Source organism: Phalacrocorax aristotelis, chromosome 4 (genome assembly GCF_949628215.1).
Source record: "Phalacrocorax aristotelis chromosome 4, bGulAri2.1, whole genome shotgun sequence".
NCBI classification, from domain to species: domain Eukaryota; kingdom Metazoa; phylum Chordata; class Aves; order Suliformes; family Phalacrocoracidae; genus Phalacrocorax; species Phalacrocorax aristotelis.
This window is the reverse complement of record NC_134279.1, coordinates 27,136,568-27,155,440: the sequence shown is the minus strand read 5'-3', so window position 1 is coordinate 27,155,440 and position 18,873 is coordinate 27,136,568. Positions and strand designations below refer to the sequence as shown.

Sequence of the window (18,873 nt, the reverse complement as noted above, 5' to 3'; positions counted from 1 at the left end):
AGAACAGGACACTTCAGGACAGATTTGTAGGCAAAGCCTTCACTATCGTGTTGCTATCAAAAAAGGCAGTTTTCACAACAGGCAGAGTCACTTTTCAGGAAGTATCTGAAAACAAGACCAAATAAGAAAACTGGTTTTTACCTGCATCATCTAAAAGGATTTTATGACTGAAACCAATCATTATCAGTGTGTTTGCACTTCGTAATTTCCATGCAAATGTTTTTATTTATAACCTTCATAATTAAGTAGATGAAGGCAGTACTTAATCCCCTAGGAACACAGTCCTTTGCATGTTTAGTTTTGGTGTGATGTTTTTGTTTTTAAACAAACAGAACAGCTCCTGTTGCGCCCTTGAATTCTGATAGCCTGGTAAGCAAAAAGTACTTAACTGAGAAAGAATGATGTTTAAATCCACTGTTACTGACAGAAAGAGGCCTACAGGGGCAGGGAAGTATTCTAATGAGAATAAACAAATAAAAAGGATATGTGTCCTGACACACTCCCTAAACCCCCTCCCCTCTTCCACCCCCCTCCCATTTTTAGCAATGGGTCATACAGAAAGGCTTCAATGTTTTTTGACGTTCAATCAGGACTACTTATAAAGCAGGAACAGCCAAACTTCCAGATTTGAGGAACTATCTCCTAAAATTTTTCAAACACTTGAGCGCCACTGTTCTCTACACAACCTCTAGCAAACTCGTTCTTACACTTCAGATTCAGTCCTCCCTTGCCGTCATATTCTGCTTCTCATATTTCCAAGCCAAGCCATTGGTGCCTACCTTCTCGATGCTCCCTATCTCCCTCTACTTCCTATTTCTGAAATTTGCTCCATTTCATTTTGCAAGTACATTTTTCCAGCTGTAGTCTTCCACCCCCTCCACCACCCTGACTCCCCCCCAAAAGCTCCCTGCTCCAGAACCCACACCTTAAGGAGTGTGCAAACAGCAACTTTTGTCAATTGTCATTCACAAACATCCTCCAAATGTCTTCATACACCATTGCAGGCAGTCTACAAAAATGTAAGTGAGCTCAGCTTGCCGAACTAGCTCATTGTTAAGGAAACGTTTCTCTCTTTCTCCCTGGAATAAAATAATTGAGTGAATAAGCTGAGTCAGCACAGCAGAAAGACAAGATATTCCCTGCATACAGCTAGGCAGATACGCTGCAAAGTCTCATTAGTTACTGCCCCTGATATGATAAAACAGGTAAACACTTCTCACCACTGCAAGAAACCATTTTACAATACAAAGCTGAGACATGATCCAGCTGTGCCTGAAAATACCCACAAGATGCTTTAACATGAAATAAAGCAGCAGCAAGAATGATCTTGTGAGCCTTTCCTGCTTTCCATCGGTGCCTCTTTTTTCCTCTTGATAGATGCTCTCTCCCTGACAAGAAATTGTGTTACTTTGAGAAAAAAAACATTACAGAATCGTAAGAATAAGAACTGTCAGAGATTCCCTTGCCCTCTTAAAAACAAAACCAACAAGAATTTGGTATCGCATCTCAAGGCAAACTGCAACTGGAAGAATAACCTCCTTCCCCTCACACTGTGATCACCTATGTCACTTGGTGCCGGAGACCTTGGATTTAGATAATCCATCTTTTTTCAGGATTCAGCTGTAGTTGCTATTTATCCATGATCCCCGTTTTCTGAACTGGCATTAACAGCAGCAGCCCAGCTCTGGGACGTTTTCACTTATTTACCACTGTGAAGCCTGCCAAAGAGCAAAACATACTGTTAAGGCTCTACCTTAGCTGGTGCCTATTAAGGGGAGTGCTGAATTTGAGTAACTGTCAAAAAGTTTGAAAATATGGTTAGCCAGACAGTTACCCTGTAAGCTGTATGTGCTTTTCACATCAATCTCCTTGGATTTCCGTGCCACTCTGCTCATTTTAGAAACCTGGGTCCAAGTTTTGGTAAGATATGTACATAAGTCATCATTTTAGCGTGAACAGAAACATTTATGCCCATCAACGTAAAATGTGTTTATTCACATCTGCAGGATGGGCTGCATGAGTAACTTTTGCTGCAGGTTCAACTTTGCAATTACTACACATTCCTTCTTCTAGTTATGCTGTCACACATATTTGAAAATCAGATTTTCCACTGGTAACAATGGCAGATGAGAAAATATATGTACATAGCTATAACAGTTTTACTGCTAGATTAAGATTATGTTGACACGATCACATAAGCAGCCGATTGGCACTAGGCTTTCAACTGCAGGAAGGCAGCATCAGCACCAGGCAAGACAGCTACATTCGATAAAAGTCTTTTTCATCCTCTCACCGCACTTCCTAATGACGTTAGATCATAATGACACTGCATCCTGACTCAACTGAGCAAACGCGCAGCATTTAGCCTGGCCTGAGGTGCATTAAGAAAGGGATGCGATGTTATCCTGGATTCAAGGTTACCCTAAGGCAGGCTCCTATAGGGACCTATGTAGGATAAAAAATAGGGCAGGACAGAGGACTGGCAAGTAGAGGAAAAGAACATCTTAAGCCTCTGATAGAAATAAATATCTCCGACATAATACGCCCCCTCCCCATGTCATGAAAATTCATTTTTATTACGTTTTCTCAATAGCACTGTGCTCTAAGACATAACTTTCACAGCAGCAATATATGGCTACACAGGAGTTAGTGCACGCTGGAATTACAGTTGCTGTGAGTGGCAGGAGGCAGCTATGGCTGTGCACCTGAGCATATATGTGTGTGAGATAAACTAAGATACTTGAGTTTACTTCTCCAACATCTGACTTCAAAAATTTCTCCCAAACTCCATTGACTTCTAATGCTACAAGCACACACACAAAAAATGTGATACCAAGTAGACCATTTCTCTCTGCAGCATCTAATTGTGCTTATCAGTAACTGAATAAAGCATTAAGCATTTTAGATCTGTGCTGGCCCTAAAGCATATTTTTAGCACACTCACTGGGTTATTCTGAGTGTTACTTCTCTCCTAAAGTAAATTCACATACACACTGCACAGCTTTTTCATTTTCCTCTTTTTAGATACAGGCCACTATGTTTTTGATACATATGGATTATTTAACAAAGTATGAAATAAAAATGTCACCCAGGAAACCACACCAAATATTTATATTCGTTGCCCAAAAGACTTATTTCCACTATAGTCCTCCCCCTCAAAGAGGGCTACAGGCAGTGCTAAAGCAAGTGAAAACTAAGTAACAACCGTATCTTCAGCCAGCTTGCAATTCAGGACCGCTACAGCCTGAAATAGTGCTCTCCTTAGGAGCCGATCTCCTCATGTGTTTCTCAGGGGAAAATTCTAAACCACCCCTCAAAAAAAAAAGTTAACTTTACACCATATTGTCAGCAACACAATAAATAATTACCAGTGAAATTATTAAAACATTGAGGTGTACAACTATTTCCTAACGTTCTCCATGCATTGGATGTACATTAAAAAAAAAAAAGTGTTGAAGTGTTTGAAAAATAGCGTACTGCTACTACTCTTCAGTGACACTGAGCAAATTCCTCCTTGCTGAAACTTAGTTATAACATAAGGCTTTGCTCCAGCTGTAACGTGAAGAGAGAAAATTTGCATAACACCAAGTTTTCAAGAATGGAACTGTACTAGCTCACAGATCACAGAGACCACCCACCACCACCCACCTCATGGATTTGTGAAAACTGGCATCAAACAATGCAAATGGAAAAAGCACAGGCGAAAACCACAGTGCCACTTCGCAGAGCTCAGGTTCGGACTGCGAGCTACAGCTGCGTGTTGAGTATGGCTGGGCAGATGTAACAGGGGCCAGAGAGACTTTGGAAATTCTGGTTTTCCTCTGTTTTGCATTTCAATATTCCAATAATTTACCTTGGCAAGGACTGACCTCAGGCTACGTTACCAGTGCTACCATATGCATTTCGGATGCCTTCTCACAGGATACACCCCACAGGGGCTAAGATTGGGCATAGAAGGGAAAAACAGAGTTGTCTCAAATCCAAACTATTTTACAGCATTGTGAACTTGAACACACTGTTCTGTTGTGCTTACTACGTTATTATAGGCCCATTCGTTTCTTTATCTTGTAAACAGCTCATTTTCAATACCTTCCACACCTTAAAGAACGGTGATGATAGCTGTCCTATTCCTTATTCTGCCATACAGTGACTACTGCTTATGATTTAAGTAAATTTCTTTTCCCCAGTAATATGGCAAGACTGAAAAAAGAGAGGAAAATTAAACTCCTAATATTTCATCAATCAAAGGTTATCAAACCCAGAACCTTATTTTAAATCAATTTCCAAATCAGAAAGAAAAAAAAAAAAAGAGAGAAGAAAAATAAGAAAATGGAAAAAAAAGAAAAAAGAAAAGAATAACATTCCCACAAGATGCAGAGAGAGAGAACTGGCTGGTGGTTTTTTTTTTTTTTTTAAATTAATTTTACAGGTGTAATGACCCTCTCCCCCCAGCACATTTGTTAATCAGTCACAGAATCCCAATTGTGGGAGGTCAAAAAGGTCAAATACACCCAGTTTTCAACTTCAAAGCAGGTATAATCACAAACACTTGTGAGGAAGGACTAGATGGACAATCAGTGAATCCAGAACCTGAGCCTAAGGCTGCAGCAGAGAATGCTCTGGCTGCTCCCACCGCCCCATTTATATTCACAGCAAACACACACGTCTCAGGGAGACTCGGAAACCAAGTCTGTACAAAATATGTTTACAAACCTTAAATATGATCTGAGTGTCTAAAAACTATTAAAGTCTCATATAAATAATATTTATATTATAAACACACTCCTTTAATTCTCCCTCAACTAAGAAAAAACATGGCACATTTGTTCCAATGAGTTTACATTCAATTAAAATAATTGCTATTTATATTTCAACTTAAAAAACAACCACAACATTCATTAGAGACTCTTAAATTAACATTTAACATCGGTTATTTCCTAAGTCATATATTTCTTGTTTTATCCACTCTGGTAATTGATTTAATGCCTTATCTCCTATCAGGAAAAAAAAAAAAGTCCTAAAAGCTAAGAAAATACATTCATATTTTGAAAACAAAGCAGAGTAAAGAAAATACTAAAAAGGCTTCCTTCAGCTAATTTAATCTGCAGAACCAAAGCACTGGAAACAGAGGTTTCCTTACACTCCCCACCTTTTGGTTGCTGGCTGCCTGGCTTAAGAGTATCAAAAAAAATTTTAAAAGCTAACAGATACACACAGAAAGTCTTGAAGCTTTCAACCATTCTTAAAAGTATTTGCCAGAATGTGATGGGCTTATGACAGGCCTAATTAAACAATGAATTGTTTATTCACTCACAGGACAGCAACATAAAAAGTGTATTTTAACCAACTCATCTCAAAAATGACAAACTAACCCAACTTCTCACTCCGGCTGTTGGCAGGTACAATCAGAAAAACAGAAGCATCAAAGGCACATGCAAAATAAATTCCAAACATTAACTCAGGTCTTGAGCTTTGCACAACACGAACTAAAGACAAATCCAAAGAACAGCTTTCTGTTGAGTAGCAGAACAGTGAAAGAAGAAAACAAAAACAAGCTTCCTACAGAACCAGTACACAAAAAACAAACCTGAAATGGGTCAAGGCAGTCAGAAGACCCTTGAGGCAGAATATATATCACAGCAATTATGAACAGCATGGACATTGCACTTGGACATTTCCTAGCTTGTACACTAAAACAGAAATGTTAATATACACTACTCATCGTGCTCCTTTTAGAAGAATTGATGTGCTTTACACACCAATTATTTAAGGGCTTATTATAAACCTAGCCAGTACATTTTTTATGGACAAATACATCCTAGGTTCACACAGGAAATTAGGAGCAACTGAGCGTTGGTGTATTTATTGCAAATAGGCCTGAATTCCGATCTGTAAGAAGTCCGTCGTGCAAGCTATCCCTGATTACCTGCAAAGAAAAGTTACCATCAGGAAACTGCTCACACTATTTTTGACGAAAACAAATGTTTTCCATGTTTGTACTGCTTCATCGAGCCATTAGGTCACCTTCCTGCTTAGGTATTTCTCCTACTTCATAAAAAACAAAAAGCTGAACTGGACCGGTGGCATTTAAATCAGTGCAAAGATCAATAACCATGTGGCAGACTTTTTTCCAGTTGAATGCTTTCGTTCCCCAACATTCATCAGGAATTCCCACCCTTGAAAACAGTATTGGTGGTAGAAGAGCAAAAGAAAAGCATATTGTATCACCCTCGGGATTTCTGGGAGCCCACCCGCCACACCTGAGCAGACATTCATAAAGATAAAGAAACTGCATCGTTCTCTCGCTTTTATTTAGAAGTATAAAGGTAGCTGGGGTGAGTATACATTTACCATGCCTAAAATAAGGGAGATACAGACGAAGCAGAAAGTTGTTATGTGACAAGTATTATTTGTCTCTGTGACTCCTGGATATTCAAGAAAAGCTCTTTGGGAGTTTCCAGAGGATGAAGGGGAGTTTCAGGAAGAGTAAGAAAAAAAAAAAAATTCATCAGTGTACTGGTCAAGAAAAAAATTTACAGACACAAATTCAGACTAAAATTCAGTAGTGAATTTAAAGGGGCTTTTTCCATTCTTATTTTTGACATTTTGTCTTTCTCAAAATAAACATTCAAAACCACTTAATATGTACATTCATCCTCTCCTAAACTATTTCCTCCTTGAGATTTTATCTCAGTAGAAATATGCTTATTGGCTGAAAGCATAAAAGATTAAGCAACACACAAGTCCAGGAGGGAAGAGAGCACTGAAACCTAGTTATGAAATTGCAAATAGATGCCACTAAAATGAAAACTAAGCAACGATAATGATAAAAAGAGTCAAAACGGTTTTGTTCTACTGGCTGCTGATTTAGGAGAAAAGTGCTCACCCAGGGGCAAATATTTCTCATGTTATTATTAACCAAAGCACCATAACATGCAGGTACACACAAATATTTGAGTAGCTAATAAAAAGCATTTAAGAAACAAACTGAAGCAGGTTAGAAGGAAAATACAAATACAGGGGTAGGAGACAGCTGGTGTTTAGAATTAAATACACCAAACACGTAATGTTTCAAGAAGTCATAAATTACCTTCAGAAGCAAACCCACAGCTTTGTTTACAAAGGAATTGTTTCCTGCCCTATCCACCCTCAAATACAGAGGTGACCCACAAATATAAAACTGGAAATACAAACACCGGGCAAAGTGCTCACCCATATTATGACCAACTAAGTATGTGGGGAAACAACACAGTAATTTTTTAAGAGCTAGACTGACCAGCAAGGACACAATAGTGTTTTAGAAAATCCATTAAAGGCTACTGTGTGTATTAAAGATTGAACTCAGATTCTACTGTTTTCAAGCAGAAAAAAAAAAAAATCTTTCCCCCTGTCAGCAAACACCCATAGAGCACATGTCTGAAGAAAGAGATAGTTCCAGGATTAAGGTAAAAAAAAAAAAAACAACTGAAACCCCCAACCCAAACCAAGCAAAAAGTCAACAACAACAACAAAAAACCCAAACACCTTTGGGTGTAAATAGTGTCTCTCTCCAATATTTTAATTTTTTTTTTAGCAATGCTGCTTAAACCCCCGAGAAGCGTCATCTTATAAAGTCAAATATCTCTAAGTGCAGAACTGGTCACAAATGAGAGGTAGCTCATTAGTGGCTCACCTTAGACAGGATTTTCAAAGTCTGAATTATGGGTCCTGACAGAACCATAACATACTTGGCTTGTATGTATCTGTCAAAATATCTCACACACAAAAATACAGCACGTGAGAGCAAACACATTTGTAAACTATAACTTAACATACAAATCAGATTCCTTGTCATTCAGGTGTCCATGAGATTAGTTTCCTTTTAGGTACAGAAAAAGCCTGAATACGTTCAAATATTTCTTTATAAATCACGTCACGTTGCTCCATACAATGAGCTAAAAACAACTACAGCAGTACCCAAAACATCCAACACACCTGAGGTTCAAAAGAAGTTAAACCATCAGTTACGCTGCAGTAAATGAAAAGTGCTTTGCTGCTAAGTAGAAATACGCAGAGATGAATGAGAAGGCAATAGAAGTTATGGTATTGATTTTTCTTCTCTATAACATACCAAAAACATTAGCTTAATTTCTTGGAAATTGGGGGATGAATAAGCCTAGCTGCAGGCATTATAAACAAACACAGCTTCTGGTATGAAAACAGAATTACTTTCGGGGAAAAAAAACCACACAAATATTTCTCAGGAAATGGAAGAATACTCAAAGAAACCTTGTTTGACCCAAAATGATGGGCCAAATTATCTCTGCTACAAATATAAGTCTCTGTTCTATTTACCAGTTCAGTAGACCACTGCTGCATTCTCCCTTCTCCTGTCTCCCTCCTTGCTGTTTCCAAGTCCCTTCACTCTTGCTTGGACACAGAAAGGCACAAGAACATCCTTAGGACTGAGAAGGCTTGTCTTTCTACTCTCTTATCATCATAACGTTAAGAAAAGCTAGTACACACACACAAAAAAACATTTTCATTGTTAGCACTGTCAGGCATCAGACCAGGCTGCCCAGAGAGACTGCATAATCTCTTTTCTTGGAAGTTTTCTTGACCTGACTGAACAAAGCCCTGGGCAACCCCATCTGAATTCAGGGTTGGGCCTATTTTCTGCAGGAATTTGTACCAGATGACTTACTGAGGTCCCATCTGAATTATTCTATGAATGTGCAGCCCTTAGCTCCTTCTGCAAGTCTCTCTACACACCTCTAGAACAGCACAGCATCAGTTGCGTTGGCTACAATTCCTATATGACAATAACCAGTATTCTCCCGTCCTTCAGTTTTTCTTCCCAATTGCCCTTCTACAACCATCTGTTTCTTAAATTCTGTAAGCTCTTTGGAGTTTCCTTTTGTTCTGCATTTGCATCTCCTACACTTGGAGTCCTGGATTTGTGGCTAAGGTTTCCAGAAAATATAGCAATAGAAATAAAATAAAATGAAATAAAATAAAAAAACCAAGAAAATCACTGAATATCAGAGTCAGGTTTAAGGACCACTTAAAAAGTAAGATACACTTGATTAGCTCAGAAAAACAGATAGAAAGACTAAAACTTAATGCAATTAACCAAATAGATATGGCAGGTCTAGATATCCTTCCCTATTACTGTAATTACTCATGAATTAATTCTGACCGTAGGAGAATGTGGAAAGAAAAAAACCCAAAACCAAAAAAACCCAAACCCAAAATAAAACTGTTTCATTTTTAAGAGACTGGCTAGTTTTATACTGCTGAGAGGAAGGAAAGGAATAATTTCAAATCACTATTCTTCAGATGGTGTATTTGACAAGAGAAAACTCACCAGATTTTAATACAGAGAGAAGGGAAGAATATTTTTGCTAAACTGAGTATCTATTTAATGCAGATATACTCTTAATCACTATTTATTCTTTGCCAAGACAAACACAGACAAAACTCTCATACTACCTCTCAAAACAACTTGAGCCATACCTTTTACCTGACATGCCAAGATGGAAAAGCAGCCAGAGCTGCGTGCATCACTTTCTAGTTACCTATTTCTCATTGTCAAACTGTTCTTTTTACTATTTTTCTCATAAGATAAAGCCTGTTTGTAGCTCTGCAGGCGAGTCACGGACATTGGTCTGGTGCTGTAACAAACACCAGCACAAGAAGAAATAATTTTATTGGCACATACATCAAAGAAGCTAAAATTCAAAGCAGAGAAGTTAAAACAAAAACCCCCAAACCCAGCAACCTTCCAGTTAATTCTCATTCACTGCAATGGATTGTTCATCAAAATTAATAATATTGCATAGGCTATAACACTAGCTGACAAGCAAATCAGAACATCTGATGAACATGACAACATAAATGCCAGTAACTGACGTCTGGGGGGTATTTTCTTCCTGTCTAAATTTTAAAGAGAAAGAAAACCTACCTGGGGCAGGAGAAACATGCAATCTGAACAGTTCTCCCCCCTCCAATTACCAGGTCACTTACGAGGTCACTTCGAGGTGCTTCCTGATAGTCTGCTGAAAAGCAGGACATGGAACTTCTTGTGCCGTTGCTTTCACTGGCTTGCCGTGGAGGCTGTGCATATTGCCTGTATGTAGCACTCTTTGGGGTCCAGCGAAACAGGTTGATTGACTCACGAACACAACGCTCAATATCAATCTCTGATCAGGGATTTAAAGAAAAAAAACCAAAGAAAAACATGTAAGTGTGAAAAATCTGTAAAGCCAATTAATCTAGCTACGACATTGCTAAATACACATATATCCATCTATACCTCTGTCTCTCTCTCCAAAGGGCAAGTAGTTTTCAAAAAACATTTTCCCATTCAAAAAAAAAAAAACATTTAGAAATTTTTAATGCAAAACTAGCAAAGACATTTTAAGCATTAATTTTACCCCTAGTTAGGTATGGAAATCCATTTAAGAAAAGTGTAACAGAACTTTAACGAATGCGAAGGCAGGAATGTAACTGAAGCCTAGCCATTGTAAGGCATCTTCATTAAATGTCTTTGCCAAGTCAGACCGTTGACTCTTAAATATAAGTACATGCAGTATATCAAAAGTACAAAAATCCTGATGTCTATACGCTGCTTGAAATGTATCAGCCAAGTGCCTATTTGTCAGCTAAATACTGCTACGAGGCAGACTGAAAGCTTTCAGTTGTTGAACTTTGAGTGGCCTGCCATTTTCACAAAGGTACAGGCTATCTGTTTGGTGGAAAACAGATCTCAATACTAATTTGTGCTTGATGGCAAACACAATGGATTTGTTTTAACGGGTTCTTGGTTTCTTTGCTTGCTTTGATTTTTTGTTTTTGAAACATTCTGGCTGAAAGAGTGAAGTACCACCTGTGATAAAATACTAATCAACTTGGAAGGAAAGCAGACACCCATGAAATGGGAAGAATCCTAAAGTAAGCTGTGGTCAAATAAAAATTACCAAAGCACAATGAAAAACACATGCAAAAGAAAAAAGGAAACCTATAACAAATATAATTTATGCAACATTAAACATCACATATGTATCTATCTTCTAACAAGATGCAACAGAACAGCCATTTATTTTTCTATCACTGTAAAAAGACAGGTTAGTTGTGCATCTCCTGTCTGCAGTCTCATGAAAAGAAAAATTATCCTAGCTTGCATTTTATGACAAACCTAGTGTAGTGCATCACACAAACAATGGGTATATTAGCACTTCTTGTGTCCGTCCCAAGCGTCTTGGATGATCTGTTACAGCACTCTCAATTTAGACGATTGAAGCATCAGCTTCTATGGACAAAATCGAGGCACTGTGGCCAAGTTTTGTCTGTATATATCAAACAGATTTGATACATTGCCATCAACAGATTGGATGCATTGCAATCAATCAAGGAGTTACTCCAGAAACCTCAGTCATTAGCGGGCGGGGTGGTAAGCGAAAGAAGCTGAAATTGAAGCTTGGGGAAGAATATTCTAGTTGGAGGAGATTATCTACTTTGAATCTGCATGAACGATGCAATCTATTAATCTCCCATTCAAAAAGCTGTCCATATTCAGGTAGGATGCAACCTGCAGCATATGCTTTAGTTCTATTGAAGACAACATGCTTATGTGTTATCTTGCTCCTGAAATTCTGAAAAATCTGGTACTAAAGCTGTGGTTTACCTAATTCTAGCTCTAAAATCTTTTTGTAGGTGTGAAAATAAATCACAATTTTCTTTAACCACACCAGGTTCCCTAGCTAGTTCGGATAATACTTGCCAGAGATAAATGGACAATGTGCTGTCTCAACAGTAACTACCAAGTTTTCATTTTGTGAGGAAAACATATTGGATTTTTTATTTTGAATATACTGTAATGGAAGGTTATTATTTAGTACCATTCCCAAAGAAAATCCACGCAACTGGAAAATTTTACACAATGTCTAAATTCAGGTAAAGACAGCAGATGCCTTTCACTGGTTATTATTCCTAGAGCTCAGAATACACTCTGAAGCACGGTCATTACATTCGCAATTTCTCTACATTTCTGAAGACTCCTTTTATTTATAAAATGCTGAGAATGTCAGGTCAAGACTGTTGTCCATTCATGGCTTTTGTTTTTTCTGTAAAGGGACTGCTATAACTGTGAGTTATAGCCTTGTCTCCTGAGATTCTTAGCTAAGGAAAATTAGCAGAAGTCTTGTAATAAGTGAGATGAAAGCAGAATTTAGCCAGTAAAAAAAATAATCTGAAAACCAACAATTAATAGCATAAGAAACATTCAGTTGTGAGAGGGCATAATAGTCTACAAACATCTGAAACTGAAAACAGAGAGCTGGGGGATGGAATAGGAATTCTACGTGCAGTAGAAGGTTATGAAAAAGCTGAAAGCAGAAATTAAGATTGACAGAGTTAAGCGTTGAGACAGACTATAAAAATATTTTTCCTAGAAACAAACTCTGTAATTCCAAGAGGAATTGATTTAGAGAACTGGAAAATCCCTAAAAGTGATAACGAGTTCTCACACATCAGGGTGTAAGTAAAAAATTTAGGAATCTGTCCTGTGGTTCTTAGCTGTTCGGTTTCTCATTCCTTCTAAGCAGCATTTTGGGGGGACAGTGGCCAGGCCTGAAAATGAGATTCCATGGAACAAGAGGGAATTTTAAATGGTTTGGGAAGAAGGCCAAAAGCCTAACATCAATTTACACTCTGCTGATCAATTGATCTGCTTCTAAGTAATGCAAAATAAAAATACAACAAGGGGATTGTGGGTTTCACAAACAATTAAAAAAGAATATGTATGTGCCTAGGCACGTGTATGTGTATATATGGGAGTGGTCAACATTTATCACCCACAAGGGAGACAAGACTATTGGCAGTGAAAGAATTAACTTGCATTCTTTTTTAAAAAACTCCAGTATCCTGAAACTGACTGTTAAGATGACATTAAATTGGCGTAAATACGTACAGAATATTTATTAGTCACATTGCATGAAAAAGCTTCACGCTTGAGTAATATTCAAGCCAGTCTTCACTCTTTGTTTGAAATTTCAGTTTAAGAAAAATCACTTCCTGTCAGTAACTATAATGCGATGCAATCTTTCGCAGTCTTGCTGGATAAGATCTTTTCTCCTCCTTTTGGCTAATAAGTCAGGGTCTGCTGTGCTACTTCAATTCCCATTTCTTCCCATGCCCTTTCAAATACATGACAAATGAGTCAGTCTCTGATTAAACATCTATCTTTTGTCATCTTACCAAGACTTTGCATTCACACAGTATTAATCCTGCGTATACCCTTCCTGCTCCCAAGTAACTGTGTTACAAGCCAGAAAACTTTGAAGCTTACACATTATTAAAAACATACTGTTGGTATGTCAGAAGTGTAAATATATCAAGCCAGTGCCTAGATTCTTGAGCAGCACTGTGAACTAACAAAGAGAGTACCTCACTAGGATGCCAGGTTACTTGTCACGTGCAAACAGCTTAAAAGAACACCCTTCTGAGAGCAGGCTCTGCATAAATGCCAAGGTGTCAGCAAGAAACTAACAGAACATGTAGAAAGGACAGGAGGGCCTGCTCAGTCATCTAAGTGTAACATCTCTGTCCTCTCCAAGGTCCCAACACTGGGGTGTTTTATAGTTTAAAAAGCACACACCTTCTGTTTTTATTCATACAAATTATTTTGCTGGAAAATCTGTAACTAGAACCTGCTGACATAACATGCTATCATTAACGGTGAAGTGTGAACTGAAAAAAATTAAGCCTAACTTTAAACATAACAAAAACACTATAAAAAACAAGTTCTCATTTCAAAATTTAGTACGGCTTCAAGCAGTCTGGTTTTCAAAAAGTGCAGAGCACCTGCATTTCGACAAATCAAAGCTGGCACCAAGCACCTAGGAACTAAAAATCACAAACTTCATTTTAAAACATTTGTTTTAGAAGTTCTGGCTCAACTGAGCTCAAGTATTCCACAGTCAAGCAGCAATCAAGCCTTACAGGAAACAATTTTATGGCACCAGCTAATTACTCCATTACTTGGCATCAAAAGGCTTTTCCTGAGATTTCTAAACATGCAAATAAATCGGGAACTGAAAAAGGCAGGGGTGGGGAAGTAAACAAAAAGTAATCTAACAGTAATATCCTGGTTTTGCCGTGGCCCCAGCCCAATATTAAGCCCACTGAAATACTTTTCTCCTTTTCTGAACTAACCTTCCTGGTTGCTCTAAGACGTTATTCGTTTTGCTCTGTTCGTGCCTAATTATCACTCCTAACCAAACTGCTGCCTCCCTCTCTCAACAGCCTCAGCTGAAAAGACGGCTCAGCCTGACATAGCTGCTTTTTAAGCTACATATATTTAGTGTTTATTATCTTAGACACAGGAGAGTAGACTGCACTTGAAACAGATGTTAAAAGAAAGCATCGGTTTAAAGGCAATGCACCTGTGACAAAAGCACATATAATCTTTTATTTTTACAGCAAAACCAGATGTGCATACGTTGTTCACAGCAAGTAAAAGAAAGTAATGGAGAAAAACATAACATGAAGGTTCTTTCTTAATGAAAATGTACACAGACTAAGTCTTTGTGTGCAGCTAATCAATTCCAGAGCCCCTTCCCTGGGTAACAGAACACCAGTTAAGGAACTTGGCCAAAATAAACTGCTTCTGCATTTTGGAAACAGCCCAGAATTATGGACTTGGTTTGACCCCTCCATCACAAGTAGTTTGTTCCTACCCTGCCAGGCAACATCAACTTTCACTACACAGCCACATAAATAGGCCAGAAAACCTCTGTGCTATAAAAGCAAGGAAGCTGAACAGGTCACTCAGTTCGATCTCATGATTCCTATTGTAATTTATTTCATACTTACAGGATAGTTGTATTATTTTTGTGTTATTGTTTTGTGGATAGTAATTGGGTCTTACACACACCAGCATCCCTTCCAGTGCATCTTGGGACAAAATTTCAAAGGCAACATAAATATCAGTCATGAATTTTAAAACTCTTCAGTTAATAAAATAGAAGTCTTTGTTCTTTCTACACGGATGCGAGGTGTGTAGTGCATCTTTCAAGAGCTGCCAGGATGACAAATGCTGCCAATCAAGAAGCCATCATATTTTTTATGTAATACAGCAGATGTACAGAAGTTGCACTCAGCTACAAAAATGATTGGATGCAGAAGAAAAGGAACAAACTATAGTACCGTGTCTTCAGACAGATTGCATGGTTCATGGCTGTAATAAGGATCAATAATTTCAGTGCTGCATTGGCAAGCTACCTTGTGTCTGAGAACACATTATTCTACAGTTCTTTCAGTATCTTGGAATTAAAAAAATTCTCTAGACAGTTCTCCACAGTCAATATTGTTTACTATCTCTGGATGATATTGCTGTTTTCAGTGTACACGTGGCACTTCTCTTGCTGTTGGAAAGGAAAGACAGCAACTTAAACTATTCTTGAGCCTGAATGCTCACAAGCTGCGGTCAATGTACCAAAAATGAAACAGTCCAGGCCCCTGCTTGGTGAAAGCACATCAACCATCTACATCAGTGTTCAGAAACACTGGGAAAAGAAGGACTTTTGCTTTTATGTAATGAAATCACACACAATATGTAAAGAGCAGAAAAAAAGCTTGTTGGTCTATTGTCTTCATCTAGAAAGGAGATGTTCAAGGACTGAGAAATTTGGAATGTATCCAGATAAAGAGTTCTGTAGCAGGGGGAGTTATGAAGATGATAATTCAAATAGAAGTGACATATCTATGTGAAATACTGACCCTTCTTCTGAGACCAACAGCAGGTGTATTTAACAATAGAAATGGAGAGGAGAGTTATGGAAAGTACCACTATTACAGTAGCTGCAGTTATGCAGTTGTCTGGACCAGTCCATGCAACACTTGCCAAAGTAGCGAGCAATAGAGAGAGGTAGCAGTAAACCCTGTGAGTTATTCCTGGAGACATCAGACTACATAAAGGACAAACATGAATCCTTTTCTTACTCGTGACTGCAAAAATCGCTCTGACTCAGCAGTTTAGCAAAAAGGTTTCATAAAGAATGCCTTCCAGTACAGAAATGTGATTTGTTCTGCACTGGTAAAGATGAGCAGAGAAGATGCAGAATGACTGTATGAAGAGTAAAGGTTTACTGTAAGAGAACCACCAAATGTCACGTGCTATGTCTTACTGAAGAAGACAACCAAAACAGATTACATAGACTGTAATGTCGGCTAAGCTCTGACAGGAAAGCGTGTTGTAACAGTTTTATGAGGTGTGCCATGACTGTTTAACAGCAGATATTTCTACAAACTAAAATAATATTAAAGACATCTGGTCCAGCCCAAACATTGCTTTGGCTTTTCTGTGTTGTATGGTTTGTTACAATCTTTCTAAAACTGACTCAACAGACATTTAGTCATCCCAAATACTAGTGAAACTTAACTCCTTCATCCTAAGTCTGTGTTTCACAGAAATAAGATGCAAATACTGAAGCTCAGTACGCATTAGGAAAGATCATGCCGTCTAAGTTTCTAGTTGTGTGGTAGATACGAGCCACTTCAACTATTTCCCAGACATAACAGGTATAAAATTGTAAAAAAACTCCAACGAGACCAAATGTCTATAAAACTGATCAATCTCTATAATGTGAAGTAATTTAGAATTTCTGTTTTTGAAATAAGACAAAAATTCCAGTAACCCTGAGAAGGAGTTGCCATGAGAAAATGATCAAAGCCTCTAATTTGACCTGTTGGTTCCTAGGCCAGTAATGGAAGAAAGTTTGGGTAAAGATTAATATAGGTAAGATTTCTAGATCTGCCTAAAGAATATCCTGAACCGTGTGACACCCACAAACTACCACAGAACATACAATGCAAGCTTCTCCCAGTTGGGATACCTGTCCTTCCCGAACAAGTTTTGCCCTTCAGTGCTAACAATCCAGTCCTGAAATTATTCCAAGACTGCAGTATCAACAAAGTCTTAGCTTTATGTACAAACCCTGCTCTAGTTCTCCATGTTTAGTTTTAGTCTTTCTGTTGATTTCTACTAAACTCCAGCTCTTAGTATATTAAGAACAAAGAAGTTTGGACAAAGAGAATCAAATGCCTCATGCAGATTTATAAAGGCAAGAGTTTAAATTCTTTGAATATGGGAAAGTAGACCAAAGGGAACAGAGAGTTATCCCAAAGTACAAGACCACTGAGACCACCACTTAAACAGACCTTGTTTCTCCGTCCTTATTTTGGCTGAAAGATTTTTCTAGCTCACAGCCTACGCTGCCATTCCAATTCTGTATTTAAGTAGTTATGTGTATCTCTACTAGCAACACTAGGTAGACACACATCCTGAAAATACATCTACAATCAGAGATGTGCTGCTAATGTACATTTTAATCAAGGAATTTTGACACCGTAGCATTTGTGCAGGTCATTTAAAAATTGCCTCAATTAACAAGTAGAGAACTAAAGATTATTGGGAGCCTTGTACAGGCAAATAAACACATTCAGCATAACAAAGATATAGACAGATACCTTACTAGGCATCTCGATCTGTCAGCAACATTTTCCATAATTGTAAAAGGAAAAAAATTCTAGTGCACGTGCTTGCTTTCTAAGCACTAGTCTAATCCTGAACCAGTTATGCTTGTAATTTTAATTAAACCAAATAGAGGGAAATATTTTCCTTAGACACCTTTGTGAAAGAAAAAAAATCGCCACATCTAGAAGTGAGTTCAGATAAGAGTGGCCTGAATTTTGCGTTTCCATGCCTAAAAATGCTGGTGTTTTCATGTACTTTTATTTTATTCCACGGTAAAGGTGTACAAAATCCTACATGACTAACAGGTGGATTATTCTATTCTCTGAAGTTTCCTTTTGCTGTGAAGGGTACATACAGGTTCTATCAAGAAAGAGGAGGCATAAAACCAGTCTGAGGTGCAGCTCAAGACATGCACTAGGAAAGTTCTACTGATGAACTCACTTCTCACCCTTTTTATGAAATACCGTCTCTTGAGACAGACAGTCCTTTACTAAAAGATATGTATTAGATTTTCTTCTGCCAGTGGCAACTACAGACTAGCAAAAAACCTAATATGAATAAAATAAAGGATTTTGGTATTTTTTTTCCCTAGTGTGTCACCCACTGCAGCGTTTCTCTTTAGTGTCATGAAGATAGAATCTATTAATAGAACTGAATGTTATTCATGTCACTACAAGTGGAGAACGTGAATAATTAAAGAATTTACAGCTTCAGGTAAAATGATATCAGTCTGACAGAGTTTGACACTACCGAACAGCTTTGGTGAGCAGGTGTGCCCTAACAAATTACTCTGCTCTCTGCTTCTGTACCAAAGCCAGCTCCCAACCCACAGCTGGCTGTAAGTCATTAAAAAAGAAAATGGGGGAAAAAAAGGCAAAACAAACAAAAAAACCCACTTACTAGCAGCTATGCACTGTTTCTGCTTCATAAACACCATTATTTAGCAACAATAATCTTCAGGAATTGCTTATAAAATACACCTGCCACTTGCACCTAAAAAAAAATATCTAAGATTGCAGAGATGAGGAGTATGTTCAGAAGATGTTTCTGATGTACCAGTCAGACCTACATCTTTCTAGAAAACTAGAAACGTGATTTTGTTTTTGCTTCTGATGTCGTTTGGTATTTCCGATCTAATTTTTTAAAGTTATAGCACGCTTATCATGCACACCATGTGATAGAGACCAAATTGCTGTTTTTCTTCAGATATACTGTAATTTGAAAAAGCAGTCCACCTTCACTAACTCCATGATAAACCACCTTGCAGTGTCATCTTCTGTGGGAGACTAGTTTTGAACTTGTGCAAGCTACAAGAAAGCCACATGTCAAAATTTCATAGCTGAAGTTATGAAAAAAGT

The 18,873-nt window shown here is 38.0% G+C and overlaps 1 protein-coding gene across 2 annotated transcripts in view; it reads right to left on the bottom strand.

Annotated features, from left to right (window-relative positions):
• The window catches only part of TBCK (TBC1 domain containing kinase), a 112,371-nt gene that overhangs the window by 24,614 nt on the left and 68,884 nt on the right, over nucleotides 1–18,873 (bottom strand). For both annotated transcript variants that reach the window (XM_075090714.1, XM_075090713.1), the window contains one exon: nucleotides 10,006–10,181. In XM_075090714.1, coding sequence (XP_074946815.1) covers nucleotides 10,006–10,181 — 176 coding nt within the window. The remainder of the gene's footprint in view (nucleotides 1–10,005; nucleotides 10,182–18,873) is intronic.